Source organism: Elgaria multicarinata, chromosome 20, assembly GCF_023053635.1.
Source record: "Elgaria multicarinata webbii isolate HBS135686 ecotype San Diego chromosome 20, rElgMul1.1.pri, whole genome shotgun sequence".
Classification (NCBI taxonomy): Eukaryota; Metazoa; Chordata; class Lepidosauria; order Squamata; family Anguidae; genus Elgaria; species Elgaria multicarinata.
The window spans coordinates 10133651-10150512 of NC_086190.1; the positions used below are offsets into that span (position 1 = coordinate 10133651).

Genomic DNA, 16862 nt, shown 5'->3' on the forward strand with positions numbered 1-16862 from the left:
TTACCATTGTTTTAGAGAGCATTCAGAAGTGGTACAGTCATGCAGCAGACAATGTTTCAAGGACATTGAATATGCTCAACCTAATTAGGCAATACACCTCCTCACACACACACACACACACACCCCTACCTTAAGTCATTTTTCTAAAGCTGTGCTGTAGATCTGAGAATTGTGGGGTTCCTCCCAACCTGATAATACCCCCCTCTTGTGCATAGGTGCTGCTTTTGGGGCTATATAAGCCCAGAAGTGCACCCCATACCTGAGTACTGGAATAATAATAATAATAATAATAATAATAATAATAATAATAATAATAACAACCCGCCTCTCCCTCTGGATCGAGGCAGAGGAAATGATTAGATCCTACCTCAAGTTAGAGACCTGGGCCATAGCTAGACCTAAGGTTTATACCTGGATCATCCAGGGGTCAAACCTGTTTATCTAGGTGACACACAGGGGATCCAGTGCTCAGGCAGGAGCGAACCCTGGATGATCCCAGGATAAACCTTCGGTCTAGCTGTGGCCCTGGTCTTCTTGAGATTCAGTAAGTGATAAATAGCCCAGTGCTGGAACACTTCTGTTCTGAGAAGAAATGTTTTAGTTATCTCTGTAATAATATCTTGAAAATAGCATCCTCCCACTTACCCACTCCCAGATTTAACTGCATATTAAACTGTGTTGTGTAGCATAATATATAAAGGCATAATTTCGGAGTGTACTACTTTACAGAGGACACTTCTCTGTTTGAGCCATGCTGGATCAGACCAATGGTCCATCCACAGTGGCCAAACAGCTATCAACTGGAAACCCTCAAGCAGAGCATGAGGGCAACAGCACCTTCCTGCCCATGTTCCCCAGCAACTGGTGCATATAGGCTTACTGCCTCCGGTACTGGAGGTAGGCACATACGTAGCTATCAGGACTAGTAGCTATCAATAGCCTTATCCTCCAGGAATTTATCTAAAGTTATCCACATTGGTGTCCATCACTACATCTTGTGGTAGCGGATTCCATAGTTTGACTCTGCGCTGTGTGTAGAAGTCCTTCCTCTTTATCTGTCCTGAGAGAGGGAGAAAAATGTCTCCCTGTCCACATTCTCCACACCAGGCATCGTTTTGTACACCTCTATCATGTCTATCATGTTCAGAACCAATCAGAACTCTAAAGGATCAATCCAAGGTGGATGTCAGTGGGGCAGTGAGCACCAGTCACACAGGTCACTTGGACACAGTGTTGCCAACTATGGTGACATGTACTGTATTTCTATTTAAACTACAATTTATTTTAATTTCTCCTTTACTCTTTCTGAATTCCAGTTGCTTCTTCTAGTTCATTTAACGGCTAGACTACACTTTGATAGGGCTGCCACAGGGAGAAAAGGAATCGCAGCCACAGATTCATAGGGCTGCAGACCATCAGTTACCCACCCCCATTGCAACTTACATTTTCCTCTCCCCTTTCTTGCCGGCCCGACCGTTAGGTAGAGTGAGGTGACTGCCCCAGGCCACTGATCTCGAGTGCCAGGAAAGGGCAGCAAATACATAGTTAATTTATCATTTTTGTATTTGTGCTGCCAGGGAAAGGGATGGTGCCCTTGTAGGATTCTCTGTCTCAGGTGCCAAAATAACTGTTCAGCTGGCCATTTCTACACCAGCCTGAAAATGTGGGCTGGCCATGGCCGAGTCCCTTTACGTCCAAGTGATGCACAGGGACTCCTGGGGGCAGGAGGGATGAGCGCAGGTTTTCCCAGGGATAAATAAACCCTGGGAAAATCCGATTCTTCCCACCGTCTCGGGATCATCCCGAAACCTCGGGAGGTGTGGCCACCCGTCCCGGCTTCTTTCCTCTTCTCTGTGAGTAGCGGGGAGCAGTAGAAGGAATGAGGTGGGCTGGGAGGAATTGGGGGGGGAGAGGGGTCGGGGCTCCCCCACACACTTACCTTTCACTGGAGCATGAGTGCGCTCCAGCTCCTGTAACTTTTTAAAAAATGGCCGCCTCCACTCGTGCGACATCCAAATCGCGCTGGCCATTTGGACACAGGGGACGATCCCGGAAGGAGATAAGTCCAGGATTGCGCCCCCCCCTCCCTCCCTCTACACCGAGCTGGTGTATGGCCCAAATGCACCTTGATTTAAGGTGGGGGGAGGCATTCACAACTCCACCTCAGGCAGCAAAATGCCTGAATATGGCATTTTTTCATGTCAGTCTGATAGATTTGACGTCATACATTACTTGTGAGATGTTTTGGTGGAGCTGCGACTATAAATAAATGAAACCAGTCCTTTGCATATTATTATTATTTCTTTGGTTGACTTTTTCCCTCGCTCCTTTTCCCTCCCTTCTTGCACTGGCGGATGTGAGTGGTCCAGGAGTGTGACTTTGGAATGCCATTGATCCCAGACAAGCCAGCTGGAGGGCCAAGATCGTTCCCAGGTCTCCCCGCAGTTCCGCCGTGCAGCTTTGCGTACTCCACCAGTTGGTACAGGCAGAAGGTCATTCTCTCTGGGGCATTGACAGTCAATGTAGCGTGCGCTAAAGAGATGCCTCCTCTATTATCTGACCGCGTGCCCGGATTGGCTGGGCGACTGTGGGAAACACCAAGAAATCTAAAACCCACATAACTGCTGAGCCAGTTGTAGATATAAATAGAGGTGTTTGGAAAGCTCTGGAGCATAAGGGCGGCATTTGAGTTAGAGACAGAGCAGCTGACACACAGATCTGGCTGCTTAGCTGTCAGGCTTAAGGATGGCTCCTAGCAACAGCTGCGTGGTCCACATGGCGGAGGACCGGTTGCTGGTGAAGGAGAAGAACAAGGTAACTCAGAGTTTCCGCAAACCGATTTTTGTAGAGTGATTCTCCTAGTGCTGGTCCACCCTTGTATGTTCATCTCGTGATGCCCTGTATATGTGAACAGTCTGTCACAGATATAAAACTACAGCTGGAATGTTTGGGTCTCTTTGCATTGCCTCGATCTGCCATGCTTTTATTTATGTCTTTATTTATGAAACAAAATGGCGTCAGTTCACACATCAAGTGCAGAGAAATCAAGGGGTCGGTGTGCACGTGTGAACTGGCAGGCAGGGGTTGTGTAGCTAGTTGAAAGGAAGATTTGTGTGATTATAGAGGGATAGCTTGGACTGGATGGGTAGATAAATCTGTTACCATCAAGCTTGAGTCTAGATTGAGGGGTGGACAACACAGTGCTCTCCAGATGTCTGAACTACAATTCCCATAATCCCTGACTATTTGGTCATGGGGACTGGGGATTATGGGAGTTGCAGTCCAAAACGTCATAAAGGTTCCCAGTTTCCCATCCCTGGAGAAAGAGATCGGGGTGGGAGATTCGTTATGTTCATGGTGGATGACACACACACACACCCAACGCAGACAGATGGGAATTCTGCCATTCTAAAATGATAAAAAGCTGAGTGGGTGGATGGAATTTGCACTCCCCCAACACTTTGCATTATAAGCCCTGTCTGAATGATGTTGGGAGAACTGCGTGTTACAACTTGTTCAAGCTTGACGGCCTCTGCCTTTCTCCTTGACAGTTGAGGAAGCCGGTGGTGGAGAAAATGCGCCGTGACCGGATTAACAGCAGCATTGAGCAGCTGAAGGTCTTGCTGGAGAGAGAATTCCAGAGACACCAGCCGAACTCCAAGCTGGAGAAAGCCGACATCTTAGAAGTGGCCGTCAGTTACCTGAAGCAGCAGCGTCACATGCAGGGCCAAGGTGAGTGCAGAATCGCTGACCGCACCCTCAGACACCTGGGCCTTTTGTGCAAGCTCCGTAAAACAAGTCACTGAGGCTCTTGGTATGCAAGGTATAAAAATGAGAGGAACAGCCGCAAAAAGCAAGACCGTTGCTGTTTTAGGATGTTTCTCTCAGGTGTATCCTCTAGATATGATCTTTAGGGAAGCAGGATCGGTTGACCTGTGGCAGACCCAGGTGGAGTGGTAGAGGCAGTGTGGTAGGATAGTGTATTAGATGAAGGTCTAGAGGACTCAGGGTCAAGCCAATGGAGAAGAGTCAATGGGGGACTTAGGACCATCTTCCCTCTCTTAGCCCAGCCTAAGAGGAGCCCTGCTGGATCAGACCAGAGGCCTATCTAGTCCAGTATTCTGTTGCCACAATGGCCAACCAGATGCCCCAATGGGGAACTCACAAGCAAGACATGAGCACAATAGCCCCTCCCCACTCTTGCTCCTCAGCTACTAGTACGCAGAGTGCCTCTAAATCTGGAGGTAACATAGTCATCCCGCCCAGTAGGTGACCACCACTGATAGCCTCCATGACTATGTCTAATCCCTTTTTAAAGCAATCCAAGTTGGTGGGAATCAGTACATCTTGTGGTGATGTTTTTGGGCTTAGGGAAAGGGTGGGATTTTAAAAGCCAGGTCAATGAATCATCCGTAAAGGATCTTACACCTGCCATCTGCCTTGCGTCTGAACATTGCATTGACGTCTCTCTCTCTCTCTTTCTCTAGCATTCAGCCACAAGAGTCCCGAACTTGATTTTAACACTGGCTACCTGCGTTGCTTGAGGGAAGCCATGTATTTCCTCTCCTTCTGTGAACCCAAGAGGGAAACCCAGGCCCGGCTGATTAAGCACTTCTGCAAAGTCCATGTGATTGCAGACGGCGTGCGCCCCCCGGCAACTTCTGCCCCCTCTGCAATGTGCTGCCTGCCGCCATCTTCTTGCCCCCCACCCAAGAAACAGTCTACTAACAAGAGCCCACCGGTGCCGGCGGCTGCCGCCATCTGGAGACCGTGGTAGAGGCACCGATGGACTCCCTTAATAAACATCAGCAACATTAAAGGCAGACTAACAAACCCAGAGGGATCTTTGATTTCAGGATCCCTCTTTAAAAAGTAGGAAATATTTGATTTCCAAGGAGGAGAGTTGGGTTCTTTTTCTGTAGCGAGAAGTATTCAAGTCTTGTTAAAAAATGGTTTCCTTCACAATGAAGGGGTGTGCTTGCATCTCACAATGGATGCACTGCCCTTATGGGCTGCTGAGACAGAGAGAGAGAGAGAGGCAAAACGAAAAAACAAAAACCCAGTCGTTTTTGCTGGAACAATGCCTCCCTGATATCAGAGGTATATTGCCAAGAACTTCAACAGCATCTGTTGGAGGACTGAAGGAATTTGGCTCTCTGTCTGCATTGTCCTTCAGAGAGGAGGGGTATTTGCACGGTGGAGGGAGAGAGAGATGTAGTTTGTATCAAAGTATTAAGAAAGTTATTATGATAACAAAAGGACCCTATGAGACATTTTGTTAGGGTTTGCTCTATGTGTGCGCATTTCTCCCATTTGGAGAGAGGATAGGATGCCTTTTGTAAAGGAAAAACACATTTATGTATCTTTCATAAGGAGGGAGCGATGTGTGTGTATAATAATGTTGGTTGAACATGAACTACTTGGAATGCTTTTATAAAGTCATTTTGCATTCATCACACATGATGTTATATATGATTTGAATTTCTTTGATGGAAATGCCAATAAAATCATATAAATATATGCATTTGTCCAGGAATGAATCCTTCTTTTCAGCTATGGAGTAGCTAGGTTGTTGATTTGTGAACATCCATTTCAAATCTCATTGCTGTCATGAACCCAGTAGGGACAAACCACTGTCTTTAAAATTGTAAGAACATAAAAGGGCAGTGCTGGACCCAACTGGATGCCTCTAGGAAGGGTGTGAAATAATAGTCCTTTCCTGCTGTTTGTCTCTAGTGTCTGGTATTCAGGGGTATACTGTCTCTATACATGGAAGTTCCATTCCTAGCTATCAGGGATAATAAGGACATAAGTTGGATCAAGGCCTATTGAGTCCAGGATTCTCTTTCCCTCCCAGCGATCAAACAGACGCCTTTGGGAAACCCAGAACCAGGACGTTCACCAGTAGCACCTGAAGGTTGGTGTAGAATAGGGCTGCAAGATTACTAGGCAAAACTCGATGTTTCGACCACATTACGCCTGTGTTTTAACGGCTACTATGGCTCCCAGTCCATTTCTGGGCCCAATTTAAAGTGCTAGTTTTTGCTAGGGCCAGGGTTAAAGGTAGACATGGTTAAGCTCCTGCTGAGGGCCCATGCCTCAGCAGAAGCCCACTGACGGGAGGTCCCTGGATTTGCTCCTCCGGCTTTCCATCATTGCAACCTGCTTGGTTTTCTGCCTCTCAGTCTGGCCCAGACCAAAGCGATGGTGAGAAGGAGTTGCCGGTGACACCACTCTGCCTTCGTGCTTCCTGGCTCTTTGCTAGGGTGACCAACTGTCAGGATTTCCCCGGATTTGTCCTGGTTTTTGTTCTTCCCATGGTGTCGGGGGGATTTTCTAGAATTTTCAATAATGTCCTGGAATGACACACCTTCCTCTTTAAGGCTGCCATTAGCATGGCAGGAGGGAGTGACATGCTTTCTGGAGGAACATCATTCCCCCACCCCGAGCTCCAATTGAGGTCTTAAAGGGGAAAGTGGGTCATTCGTGGACATTATAGAAAAGGCCCCCATTGGCGTGGATGGTGGTGGTGCAGAATGAAATCCTTTCCCCTCCTCCACTCCAATCGGGTTCTTTAAGGTGGCGGGGGAAGAACGTACTTTCTGCAGGACTCAGAAAGCTGCTTCCCCACACACACACTAGGTGTCCTCTTTTTTGGTTTCCCAAATATGGTCACCCTACTCTTTGCCTGCCAAACAAGCAGGTGGTAGCAATGATAAGGGGAGAGATGGAGGAGGGGCTGGAGCTGGTGGTAACAATGGTGGTGAGAAGGCAGACGCACTAAGCGAGGGGCCCCACGGAGAGTATCTTGCCAAAGGTACTTAAAATCTTGGGAGCCGGTGCTGGTTTAAGCCTTTGAACAAAAGTCCTTAAAAGGCTTGCGTTCATCTCTCATATGTACCTACCTGAACCTTCAGATGTTTGTTTAGAGTCCCTGCTCTGAGTGGCCACCCAAAACGAGGTGAGGCACGTGAGAGAGCCTTTTTGGCGATGGCACTCCATTTATGGAACAACTTCCCCGAAGAGGTTTGCCTGGACCATCTTTATGGGCTTTCCAGTGGCAGGTGAAGACATTTTCATTCACCCAGGCCCGCTTTAAAAAAAAAGGCTTTTACCCATGATTTTTCAGTTTAAAAATCAATGTTTTAATTACAATTGTTTTGATTGTTTTATGATGTATTTTAATGACGTATTTATGTAGCTGCCCAGAGAACGTGCGCTATGGAGCTGCTACATAAATACAGTAAGTAGCCATTGATAGCTGAATATTCCATGAATTTGTCAAATCTCTTTTTAAACCCGTCTAAATTGGTGATTGTTATCAAATCTTATGGTAGTAAATTCCCTATTTCAACTGTGTGCTGAGTAGGCTTTTGCCTGGACCTCCATGTGCAATCCAGGGATAATAAACCTGGCCTACTGTACAGGGCTATTGTTACAATTTCTGCAATATACATTCACATTTTCAAAACCAACTCCCATATATTCTCAAAGATTCATAAAAGCCCATGGTGAATTTCAGCCTTCCTCAACCTGGAGTCCTCCAGATGTGTTTAGACTACAACTCACAGAATATTCCATCCGGTGTAGCTGGAATTCTGGGAGTTGTAGTTCAGTACATCTGGAAAGCATCAGGTTGAGGAAGACTGGTGTGTTAATATAAAGAAATTACCCCTTTGCCCTCCTGAAGATGGAGGAAGAGGGTGTCAATGGCCCTGTGCTGCCTTCAGTATCAGAAGCGCTAAGCCCATGTACACCAGTTGCTGGGGATCGTGGGTAGTAGGGTGCTGTTACACCCATGTCCTGCTTGTGAACTCCTGGTCAACAGCTGGTTGGCCACTGTGTGAACAGAGTGCTGGACTAGATGGACCCTGGGTCTGATCCAGCCTCAGGGCTCTTCTGATGTTCTAAGATTTTAAAAACTGATGCAAAATGAAGAGACAACTAATTGGTCATCTGGCATTGGGAAGAGAAGTCCTTGGCTCGAACCTCACCTCAGTCCTAAACTCACAATCTCAGTGCCTCCATTTGCAATCAGGGCAGGTTTGGGGGCAAAATGCTGCCCCCCCACCCTGCAGAATGACAGGAGGGCCCCCAAATGCAGCTGGGCTGCCTTAGCAGATCTGTATAAAGAACACCTCCAATACTCACCCCATTCAATCGGAGAAGCTACAATTACCGACCTACGCCAGCTTCTGCCATTTGGGGAGAATGATACCTCACGGGGGCCTTGGTAGGATGACTCACTGCACAATCCTAGGCAGGTTGCCTGAGAAGCTGCCCATTCAGAGTTGACTGGGGTTTACTCCTGAGAAATTGTGCCTAGGATTGCAGCCTTCACATAGAAGTAATCAGTCACCCCAAAGCCAATGCCTGCTCTAGGTTTTGCAGGCCTTTGGGCAAAGACACCCCCAGTAGCTTCCACCTGGCTGCTGTGCCAGAATAGCAATGCATAACATCACACACACACACACACACACACACCCCTAAGGTAGCCACGTGTCCTTCTTAACAAAGGATAGCCCTTTATTTGAAGGTGCCTGTCCTGTCCTACCCAAGTACAATTTAAAAAGTTCTGCAGAGGCCACCAGTGAGGGAGGAAGCAGCAGCCAGGCACCTCTCCACCATGCCTGGGTCCAGCTCCAGCTGAGAGCCCCCTGCCTCCTGCTACCAACTATCACTGCAGAGGCCACCAGTGAGGGAGGAAGCAGCAGCCAGGCACCTCTCCATCGAGCCTGGGTCCAGCTCCAGCTGAGGGGCCCCTCCCTCCTGCTACCAACTGTCTCTGCAGAGGCCACCAGTGAGGGAGGAAGCAGCAGCCAGGCACCTCTCCATCGTGCCTGGGTCCAGCTCCAGCTGAGAGCCCCCTCCCTCGTGCTGTCAACTGCAACTGCTGAACTTTCCAACTAATATTGTAGTGCCTGAATTTGCTTTCCTTTTCCCCCTCCTCCTCCTCCCTCCCAATCCCCTTTCCTTTTGTGTCACGTCTTTTAGATTGTAAGCCTGTGGGCAGGGACTGTCAAGAAATACTTTTGTAAGCTGCCGTGGGAGCCTTTTTTGGCTGAATGGCGGCATAAAAATCCTTAAATAAAAAAATAAAATAAAATTAAAAAAAAACCATCGACTTATAAGAGGAGAAGGGCTTGAAGTGGACCATCCACAGTGAACATCTGGAAAGCAGACTGAACAGGAAGACACAAAGGTCACCTGGGGTTTCTCTTCGCGGCCTCCGGTTGGCGCCACCTCCCTCCGCAACCCTGCATGGCGTTGGGTAATCCTGACGCCGAGAAGGGAGGGTTTCTGGGCAGCCATCCTGGTACCAGAGTCACCCCCTCTCTGGATGGGGGACTCCCTAGGACCCGGCCCTGCACTGACACATGCTGCGGATCAGGGCCTTGAAGAGACAGGGCGACCAGGAGCACTCTAGAACTGAAAGACCCTTGCCCACTACTGCTGATCTATCCCGACGCCGTCCCATTCTTTGGTGCACTTTCACATGGGGGCAAAGGTGAGGCCCGCAGCGCCCTGGATGAACTGAGCAGCAGCCGTGAGCCCTCTGCGACACAACCCCCCCCCCAATCCTTTGCAGGGTGCAGAGGGGTCCTCTGTGGTAGATGTTCAGGGGAGCCTTGTCAAAGCAGTCAACATGGAAACGGATCCTTGAGGGCAGAAAGCTTGAGGACCGCTCTCTTCCTATAGAACCCTTCCCCTACTTATTATGACATTCTTGGTTTATGGTCTGTTAGGATTTGTTTTCAAAACTCCTTTTTCTAGAAGCGTTTCTTTCGGGAGCCCAAGGTGGGGGTGTGTGTGTTTATTATGTTGATCCTGCAGCCCAGGGAGACTCTTCTGACAATGCCCCTATTAACCTCAGAGTGTGGGGCTGAGTTTCTTGGTGTTTCCCACACTTTCTTCCCCATTGATGACAAAAGGGAGGACAAAAGAAGTGTGCCTATTACCTACAGTGCCCATTAGTGCCGCTGCGAGACTCCCTATTGTGGTAACCAGCAATTCCTGTCCCGATAGACCATCTGGAGCAGTTCGCTTTTCCCAGGAAGCACATTGATCGATCAGCATTATCCCAGGCCCCTTTCAAAACGCTGGGAACGTTACGCTCTCTGACACCAAATCGCTGGCGTGGGGAGGCGGCCTTTCCCAGCTTGGTTTAAGCCCCCTTAAAGATCTGGAAATTGGAGAGGGGGGGGGGAGGGGGATGGAGCCAAGGAAGCATAAGGATTTTATTTGTATTTCCATTTTCTAATTCTACATTTAAGCCTCCCATATAGAGGAGTTCTTTGAGAGGCAAAGTCAAGGAGGAAACTGATGGGCAGCGCTGGGTCCAGGGTTGAGAGTAGGGTGACCAACTGTCAGGGTTTCCCCGGATTTGTCCTGGTTTTTGTTCTTTCCATGGTGTCAGGGGGGATTTTCTATCATTTTCAATAATGTCCTGGAATGACACACCTTCCCCTTTAAGGCTGCCATTAGCATGGCAGGAGGGAGTGACATGCTTTCTTGAGGCACGTCATTCCCCCAACCCGAGCTCCAATTGAGGTCTTAAAGGGGAAAGTGGGTCATTCGTGGACATTATAGAAAAGGCCCCAATTGGAGTGGATGGTGGTGGTGCAGAATGAAATCCTTTCCCCTCCTCCACTCCAATCGGGTTCTTTAAGGTGGCGGGGGAAGAACGTACTTTCTGCAGGACTCAGAAAGCTGCTTCCCCACACACACACTAGGTGTCCTCTTTTTTGGTTTCCCAAATATGGTCACCCTAGTTGAGAGAGTGTTTGGGCAGGACACCCTGAATGCCCCCGCCTCCCTGTGTGTGTCCACCTTCTCACCATCATGGTCACCATCTGCTCTTGACTCTCATCCTCTTTCCCGTCACTGGCTTGCTCAACAGGTAGGTAGTGAGTGAGCCAGGAGGCCCTGGCATCTGCTACTGCTGCTCCTTATCACCACCACCATGGTCTGAGCCAGAGCAAGGGGCAGGTGAACAAGCAGGTTGCCATGAGGAAGAGGAGGAACAGGTTCAGGGGTTTTTGTCAGTGCCCCCCGGACGGGTGTGAGCCCTTGGCAAGTGTCCCCCTATGCCTACCCATGATGCCAACTCCAATGTGGTCCACAACACCTGATGGAACGCCTCTCCCGACATGAACCTACCCGTACACTGCGCTCAACATCGAAGGTCCTCCTCCGAGTGCCTACTCCGAGGGAAGCTCGGAGGATGGCAACAAGGGAGAGGGCCTTTTCAGTGGTGGCCCCCCGACTGTGGAATGATCTTCCCGATGAGGCTCGCCTGGCGCCAACGTTGTTATCTTTTCGGCGCCAGGTCAAGACCTTTCTCTTCTCCCAGGCATTTAACAGCATTTAATAACGTTAAGTTTGTTTTAATGGACCCCAGAATTGTTGTTTTAAATGAATACTGTTGTTGTTTTTATACTGTTTTTATGTTTTTTAAAAAATTTTGTATACTATTTATTTATTTATTTATTTATTACATTTCTATACCGCCCAATAGCCGGAGCTCTCTGGGCGGTTCACAAAAATTAAAACCATTCAAAGTATAAAACAACAGTATACAACAGTATAAAACCATAATATAAAATACAATATAAAAGCTCAACCAGATAAAAACAGCAGCAATGCAAAATTACAAATTTAAAACCATGTTATTTAAAATTTATAGATTGTTAAAATGTTGGGAGAATAAAAAGGTCTTCACCTGGCGTCTAAAAGCATCTAATGTAGGTGCCAAGCAAACCTCCTTAGGGAGCTCATTCCACAGCCGGGGTGCCACAGCAGAGAAGGCCCTCCTCCTGGTAGCCACCTGCCACCTACTTTTAATGTCTACTATTTTAATTGTTGTAAACCACCCAGAGAGCTTCGGCTGGGGGGCGGTATATAAATATAATAAAATAAATAAATAAATAAATAAATTACGGGAAGGCCAACTAGAAATCATAGAATAGCAGAGTTGGAAGGGGCCTAACAAGGCCAGCGAGTCCAACCCCCCACTCAATGCAAGAATCCACCCTAAAGCATCCCTGACGGATGGTTGTCCAGCTGCCTCTTGAATGCCTCTAGTGTGGAGAGAGCCCACAACCTCCCTAGGTAACTGGTTCCATTGTCACACTGCTCTGACAGTCCGGAGGTTTTTCCTGATGTCCAGCTGGAATCTGGCTTCCTGTAACTTGAGCCCGTTATTCCGTGTCCTGCACTCTGGGAGGATCGAGAAGAGATCCTGGCCCTCCTCTGTGTGACAACCTTTCAAGTATTTGAAGAGTGCTCTCATGTCTGCCCTCAATCTTCTCTTCTCCAGGCTAAACATGCCCAGTTCTTTCAGTCTCTCTTCCAAGGGCTTTGTTTCCAGACCCCTGATCATCCTGGTTGCCCTCCTCTGAACACGCTCCAGCTTGTCTGCGTCCTTCTTGAATTGTGGAGCCCAGAACTGGATGCAATATTCTAGATGAGGCCTAACCAGGGCCGAATAGAGAGGAACCAGTACCTCCCAATACATGGGAAAGGGTGAGGAACTAAAGGGCATAATAGATGGTGGGGGGTGATTAGAAAGAAGAGAAGTCAAGGAAGTTTTGTGCACCTGAGTAAGCTTTTCTAAGCAACTGCCTAAGGGCTTCTTTACATTAAGCAAAATGTCTTGTAGCCTTACAGGGGCTTTGTCTTCAGGAGTTTTCGCGGGTTCACAATCGCACAATATGGCCCCTCCCCTCCCCTCGTTTTTGCCAGTTCCTTCCCATATCTTTCATTCATACCGCCAGCAGATGGCGTTGCTCTGTTGGATGATTTAGATTTATTACTACATTTTGGGTGACTTATAAAATGGCGGATTCCTGCTTGAAAAAGACGGGAGAGGCAACGGAGGTTGAAGACGTCGTGAACGGGATAATCACGAGCGCATCATAAATGTCTTGTGTGGAGTCGGCCTGAATGGTTAAATTTGACATCTACCGTTTGAACTGTAGATGCGACTGGGCAGCAAAACCTAGAAGCTCTCATGCTACAGGAGGTCAGAACAGAATATGCTAGAGAGGAGCAGCCCTCGTCTTCTATCCAATTTGGAAACTAGACGAAAAACAACACAAAAATAAAGAAAAGTGACCAATGGAATTTGGGGGGTATTTCAAATTCTGCATGGTGTGAGGAAAGTCGATAAAAGTTTTCTCTCTTTCTTTCTTTTCCCCCGATCCCTTCCCTCTCCAAGGTCACCCAGTCAATAGTTTGGCAGTAGATTCTTCACCCAGCATATAGTTAACATGGAATTTGCTGCCACAAGATGTGAAGGCCATAATTGACTTGCATGACTGTAACGAGAGCTTAGACAAATTCATGAAGGTCTACCCATGACTCTTAGCCAGGATGGTTAAATGGGTGAGGGCTGCAGCCTTTCCTGTGGGCTTCCGTGTAGTCAAGGCTGGCCCTACTGTTCGGCAGAGTGAGGCAGCTGCCTTAGGCAGCTGATTTTGATTGTGATGAAATGGCAAGTTGTGAGTTATTTAATTTATTATCGTTGTCCTTTTTTTTTTTTAAAGTGTCAGGGCAGGATGAAAGCACTTGTGGGATTGATTGATTGATTTTGCCTCATGTGCAAAAATAGCTTGGCTGGCTCTGGGTACAATAGCACCTTGACTTGGTGTGGGTGTGGGGGAGGCACCATGTTCTGTTCTACCTCAGCCAGCAAAATGTCTTGGGCTGGACCTGTGTGAGGTAGCTGGTTTCTCACTACAGGAAAAAGAATACTGAACAGGATGGACTTCCACCAAGAAGGAAACTGAGAAATAGGTTGACCAGGATAGTGAAGAGACCTAGGAACCAAGTCCTATGGAGCTTGGTATTTTTTAGCCTGAAGGAGAGGAGACCAGAGGGAGACATGAAAACAATCTTCAAATACCTGGAAGTCTGTCATGCAGAAGATGGAGCAGATGTATTCCTTGTGGGCTGGACTAGAACCAATGTATGGAAGTTGCAGGGAAGCAGATTTCAGCTAAATGTTAGGAGAAACTTCCTAACCGTGAGTGCTGCTCAGTACTGGAGCAGACTGATCTCGGGATAAGTCACCTTTGAAGAGTGATTTTCAAGGCCCCTTCCAGCTCTATAAATGATTCAGGGCCTTGCTAGACCTACCACATAATCCGGTGGGGAGTAGGGGCGACGGCGCACTACAGCTAGCGCGCACCGTCACCCTTTTCCAGACGTAACACGCGACAGGGCAAGGGAAAGCCCCGTTGCGTCCGGCATTTTTTTCCCCTTAAAGGGCCATGTGCGCAGGAGCGCACCGCTGAAAAAGGTAGTTTTTAAAATATATATATAAAGGGTCCCCTGCTCCCCCTGCCCGATTCTCCACCCACAATGCCTGATGCCCCCCTGCCCGCTCGTCCTCCCCCCGTCCAGCAGGCCCTGTCCCTGTCCTTCTTCCCCCCCCCATCCGCCATGCCCGTCCCCCATCCCTGCTCGTCATGCCCGCCCCCTGCCCGCTTGTCATGCCCATCCCCCATCCCCGCTCGTCATGTCCAATGCCCCCTCCGCGCCCCCCGTCCATGATTCCCCCCCCGGCCTGATGGGCACAGCGCTCTTATGAGCGCTGTGCCCAGTCCGTGGCTTTTCCTGGCTACTCCCAAGCGAGCAGCCTGGAAAAGCCACGGACCCTGCTAGACCTTCCGCAGCCCCAGCCTCAGGCCGGGGCTGCAGAAAAGCCGGGCCATAACCGCATCCGGTTATCCCGGGTTAAGGGAGGACTTAGCCCGACCTGACCCCAGGATCCCCTGTGCGTCATCTGGATGCACAGGAGGGAGACCGGGCCTCACACCGCGCTAACGCCTCGTCTAGCAACGGCCTCAGTCTGATCTGGCAAGACTCTTACATCTCTGCAACAGCTCTAGATTCCAGACTGATTCCAAATTGGGGTCCTAATGACACCACTAGGCATATGTAGAGGGCAGAGGCCTTCAAGCCAGATGTGTCCGTTGCGGTGAAAGGGCCTGATTGACAGTGAGAGGAGCAGAGCGGACTCTGGGGCCTGTAATTGCCACATAGTTCTCATGCACGGGAGCACCAAGGCTTGCTGTAGATCAGGTCCTCCAACCCCACCCCACTCATTCAGTCCTCAGGATTGGAATGGGCATGGAAAGACCATTTTATGCCAGAAGGCTTGGAAGTGTATAGGCTTGGTACACACCCGATGATGTCATCAGAATAGGAGCCAACAGTGCGATGTGGCTGCAAGAAAGGCCAATGCTATTTTGGGCTGCATTAATAGAAGTATAGCTACCAAATCTACTGGTTCCTCTCTATTCGGTCCTGGTTAGTCTTCATGTAGAGTATTGCGTCCAGTTCTGGGCTCCACAATTCAAGAAGAGCATGGACAGAATGCAATTCCTTCCACAGAAGGCAATTGCAGCCAGTGTTCCCCAAATACCTCAGGTTAAATGATAGAGCTCCTTGTCTATACAGCTTGTTCACCCCTATTTAAATGCGCATATTCGCATTTCAGGACACATGATGCAGCCGTTCATTCGCCGTAGTGCTGGTTTTTTTACACAGTAATGTGCATATTCGCATTTGCGATTTACCGTGACTTTTCAATCACGTCCAAGTTTGCACCACGTTATGGTTATGTGTCTTTGGGGGAGTTCAATCACATTTTGACATGTGGGCGGAGCTTTGAGAGTAGTCCAATGTGATTGGCCGATTTCCCACCTATCAGCTGCCTCGTTCCTTCACGCCGTTTTTAGTTTGATTCTGCTGCCTCGTTCCTTCCCCACCCCCGCTCCTGGTTTTTCTGTTATATGAATCTGTAGATCTCTGCATATAAAATTTATAGCTTCCATTCTCTCTACTCCGTAGCATCATACCATCGTATGTGTGCATTTATAGCTGCACTATAAAAAAAAATATCAGGAAATAAATCACTGTTGCTGGTGCACTGCTCTTTACCTAGATCCGAATCAGCGAAAATTCGGGTTTATTTTTAATGAGGAGCAATCCCGTTGTCGTATAGATGGGGGTCAAAGGGGTGAGGATTTGAACCCCCTGGATCTCTTTTGGGGAGGAATTAACCACCACAGTGTATGAAGAAAGTCTCCTTGCTTTGATGCACCAATGAGGACATAGAAGGGGAGAGATTTGAAAACCGCAAGGGAGGGAGAGTAGCTGAGAGTGTGTAAACCCCCACCCCACATGAGGTTGAAGTTTGGGGCATGACTGCCTGGTTCCCCATTCACCTCAGACGGTGTGAGCCCACAAATCTCCGTTTCCCACACGTCACCCCATTCATGGTGTTAAACTGTCAACAAAAGACGTGTGCCTGATCACAGGGCTGATGCCTCTTGCGCCATCTGGCAGGCACCGGGTGGGGGTGGGAGCGGGGAGGAAGAGGGAAGGAGAATACTTTGATGAAGGGGGCGAGGGCACCCTCGGGAGCCCCCCAACGCATTTGTGCGACTGGCATGCAGCCACCAGAAAACCCACACGTCATATTTCTCCCAAACTGTACATTCCATTGAAGTTCCCTTCCCCTCGGGAAACTTTCCACATCAACACCCTCCCTCCAGTTTTACACCAATCACTGTGACCCGCTTTGCACAGAATTTGTCTCTGAAACGTCAATGGTGAAGCACACATTTTTATCATTATGCCCATTTCTGTTAGGACCAGCAAGTGCAAGCTTTTACATTACACAGTACTCATTGTCAGATGGTCTGAAGTTGGATTGACATCTATTAGGTTAGGAAGGTGCAGCTTTGTACAGAAGTCTTTTTGTCAGGAAGCTCAGACTTCGCTTAATTTGGCAGCAGGAACATTATGCAAAGTCAGCCTGGAGCAACATTTGTCCAAGTGTGTAAGGTACT

At 48.5% G+C, this 16862-nt stretch overlaps 1 protein-coding gene across 1 annotated transcript; it reads left to right on the forward strand.

Moving 5' to 3' along the window:
• The first annotated feature begins 2695 nt into the window (after positions 1-2695).
• On the forward strand, positions 2696-4777 carry LOC134411555 (transcription factor HES-5-like). Its single transcript, XM_063145418.1, has 3 exons — positions 2696-2814; positions 3552-3732; positions 4488-4777. Exons 1-3 carry the CDS (start codon positions 2746-2748, stop codon positions 4775-4777), a joined length of 540 nt encoding a protein of 179 aa, XP_063001488.1. The 5' UTR covers positions 2696-2745.
• The last annotated feature ends 12085 nt before the right edge of the window (positions 4778-16862 follow it).

What these genes read in the sequence shown, in the direction of transcription:
- LOC134411555 (XM_063145418.1), top strand. Translation starts at nt 2,746, where the DNA reads ATGGCTCCTAGCAACAGCTGCGTGGTCCACATGGCGGAGGACCGGTTG. An exon ending in TGGTGAAGGAGAAGAACAAG is followed by an intron (nt 2,815 to 3,551) that starts GTAACTCAGAGT and finishes TCTCCTTGACAG; the next exon opens with TTGAGGAAGCCGGTGGTGGA. An exon ending in GCGTCACATGCAGGGCCAAG is followed by an intron (nt 3,733 to 4,487) that starts GTGAGTGCAGAA and finishes CTCTTTCTCTAG; the next exon opens with CATTCAGCCACAAGAGTCCC.